Source organism: Lathyrus oleraceus, chromosome 5, assembly GCF_024323335.1.
Source record: "Lathyrus oleraceus cultivar Zhongwan6 chromosome 5, CAAS_Psat_ZW6_1.0, whole genome shotgun sequence".
NCBI classification, from domain to species: Eukaryota; Viridiplantae; Streptophyta; class Magnoliopsida; order Fabales; family Fabaceae; genus Lathyrus; species Lathyrus oleraceus.
Window position 1 is genome coordinate 380,030,956 of NC_066583.1, and position 2,586 is coordinate 380,033,541.

The 2,586-nt window shown below is 36.2% G+C and overlaps 1 protein-coding gene across 1 annotated transcript; it reads left to right on the forward strand.

Moving 5' to 3' along the window:
* Positions 1 to 351: 351 nt before the first annotated feature.
* Positions 352 to 924, forward strand: LOC127080850 (uncharacterized). Its single transcript, XM_051021139.1, has one exon. It carries the CDS (start codon positions 352 to 354, stop codon positions 922 to 924), a length of 573 nt encoding a protein of 190 aa, XP_050877096.1.
* The last annotated feature ends 1,662 nt before the right edge of the window (positions 925 to 2,586 follow it).

A 2,586-nucleotide genomic window follows, 5' to 3' on the forward strand; every position in this document is an offset into this window, starting at 1 on the left:
TGTGTATTAGGTCAACATTATGACATGGGCCGAAAAGAACATGCAATCTACTAATTGAGAAATAAGTTCGTCGTGTGTGAGACCAGATACTCACTATTAGAGAGAACTTGTTATGCTTTAGCTTGGGCAGCTCGATGCCTAAGAAATTATATGATATTCCATACAACTTTGTTGATATCCAAAATGGATCCAATAAAGTACATTTTTGAAAAGCCCGTTGTCAGTGGAAGAATCTCCCGTTAGAAAATGTTGTTAACCAAGTACGACATCCAATATGTAACCCATAAATCTATCAAGGGGAACGTCTTGTCTGACTACCTTGCCCATCAACCCATGAAGGGTTATCAATCGATGAAATTTGACTTTCATGATGAGGACATCATGTTCGTTCGAGATTGCAATATTCCAGGACTTAATGAAGGACCTGAATCAGGATCACGATGGATGCTCGTGGTTGACGGTGCCTCTAATGCAAAAGGTCATAAGATAAGGGCAATTATCACATCTCCGTCTGGTTTCCACATTTTGTTCACTGCTAGATTATGCTTTGACTGCACCAACAACATGGTAGAATATGAGGCATATATCTACGGAATTGAAGCATCTATCAATTTGAGAATCAAGATTATTGAGGTGTATGGGGACTCTGCTTTAGTGATCAGTCAAGTTCGAGGAGATTGGGAAACTCGGGATAAGAAGTTAGTTCCATACAGAGAACACATGGTGACAATGATTCCCTATTTTGATGATATAACTTTTCATTATATCCCAAGGAAAGAGAATCAGTTAGCCGGTGCTTTAGCTACTCTGGAATCCATGTTTAAATTCAAGTGGAAGAATGAAGCACCTTCCATCCATATTGACCACTTGGATGAACCAGCGTATTGTCTAACAATGGAGGCCGAATCTGACGATAAGCCTTAGTTATATTACATCAAGAGATATCTGGAAAAACGAGAGTATCCCGAGAAAGCATCCATCACTAATAAGAACGCTTTGAGAATATTTTCTGCTAAGTTTTTCCTAAATGAGGATGTGTTATACAAAAGGAATTATGATTCTGTGTTACTCAAATGGGTGGATAGACACTAAGCAAGCATAATTATAAGTGTAAGACCCCAATTTTGACCCTAAGATCCCTCATGAAATTTCATCATATGCATTAGCATTGGGATCACACCTTGGCATTCTCCTTACCCCTTTTTCATTGGGTTTGTGTAAGACCCCAATTTTGACCATAAGATCCCTCATGCAATTTCATCATAAGCATTAGCATTGGGATCATACCTTGGCATCCTCCTTACCCCTCCTTCATTGGGTTTATTTTGGGAGAGATCACCAAGAGCTTTGTGATTATATTATACTTGTATTTTATTATTTTTACTAACCAAAATACCAAAAATATGTCTTTTCATATGCCTAACTCTTTTGTAGGTAGGGCATGATTTCCATTGATCCATCAAGTTCATATCTAGGGTTTGAGACCCTCATGACAAAGAGCACAACCATGAATTGATCCAAGAATGGTTATTAGCATCATATATGAGTTTCATTAATTCCTACATGTTACATTGATTAAGTTTTCTTCAAGATTTTGAGGGTGATTTGCCTTGGAAACCCTAGTTTGACTAGGTATCTTGAGTAACTTCTCCAACAAGCTATCTCACCAATTGACCAAATTTCCTAAGGGACACTTCAAAATTCATCATATTATGCATATATGATCTACCATGATCCTATAAAGTCAAGAGAATTGAAGGTTAGCAAGTTGGTTGATGGTGGTTGGCCAGATGAATTCATCTAATCAAAACTGGGTCTCCCTAGACCCTATCTCCTACACTTTTCACCATATAAAAATGATTCCAAGATAAAAATTACTCTAAATGACATTCCAAACAACTTTCATGTTGATACCTAGAGCTAGGTTTGCTTGGACAATCATTTTCTATGATGAAACATTATAGGTCATTTTGTCTAAACCCTAATTTGAAAGTCAACTTCCCAAAGCCATAACTTGCTCAATTTTTATGAGATGAAAGATTTCCAAGTTTCAAAATGAAATTCAAGATGTATACTTCAACTTTGATGTTTTAGGTGAGAGCTAATTCAACTTTTATGAGTATGTGATATGAGGCTACATTATAGGTCACTTTTGACTTATACCATTGAACAACTGATTTTTCCAAACTCTAAAAATGCATAACTCTATCATTTCAAATCCAAATCACATGGAATTTGTGACCATTTTGAAGGTATTTTAAAGAGATACAACTTTGATACAGACACTTTTCTCATTTGAAGCTCACATAAAATGTTAAGCAAGGTGGAATATTGAGATATATGGCTTGACACTTAGAAACATTTTCAACATGTTGAAATTTCCAAACTTCCACCTCATAATTCATCATGATACAAGCTTCAAATGTAAAAGTGTTGAACATGAAATTTGTTCCTCTTGATCTAACCTTTACAAAAAGTCCAAGTTCTTCCATTTTGGACAAGAATTGCTAGGGTTGCGCATGGCATGAACATGGTATCATCATTTGGTAAAGATCAAACTACAAATCTTCACACACACTTGCCTTG

What these genes read in the sequence shown, in the direction of transcription:
- LOC127080850 (XM_051021139.1), top strand. Translation starts at nt 352, where the DNA reads ATGAAATTTGACTTTCATGATGAGGACATCATGTTCGTTCGAGATTGC.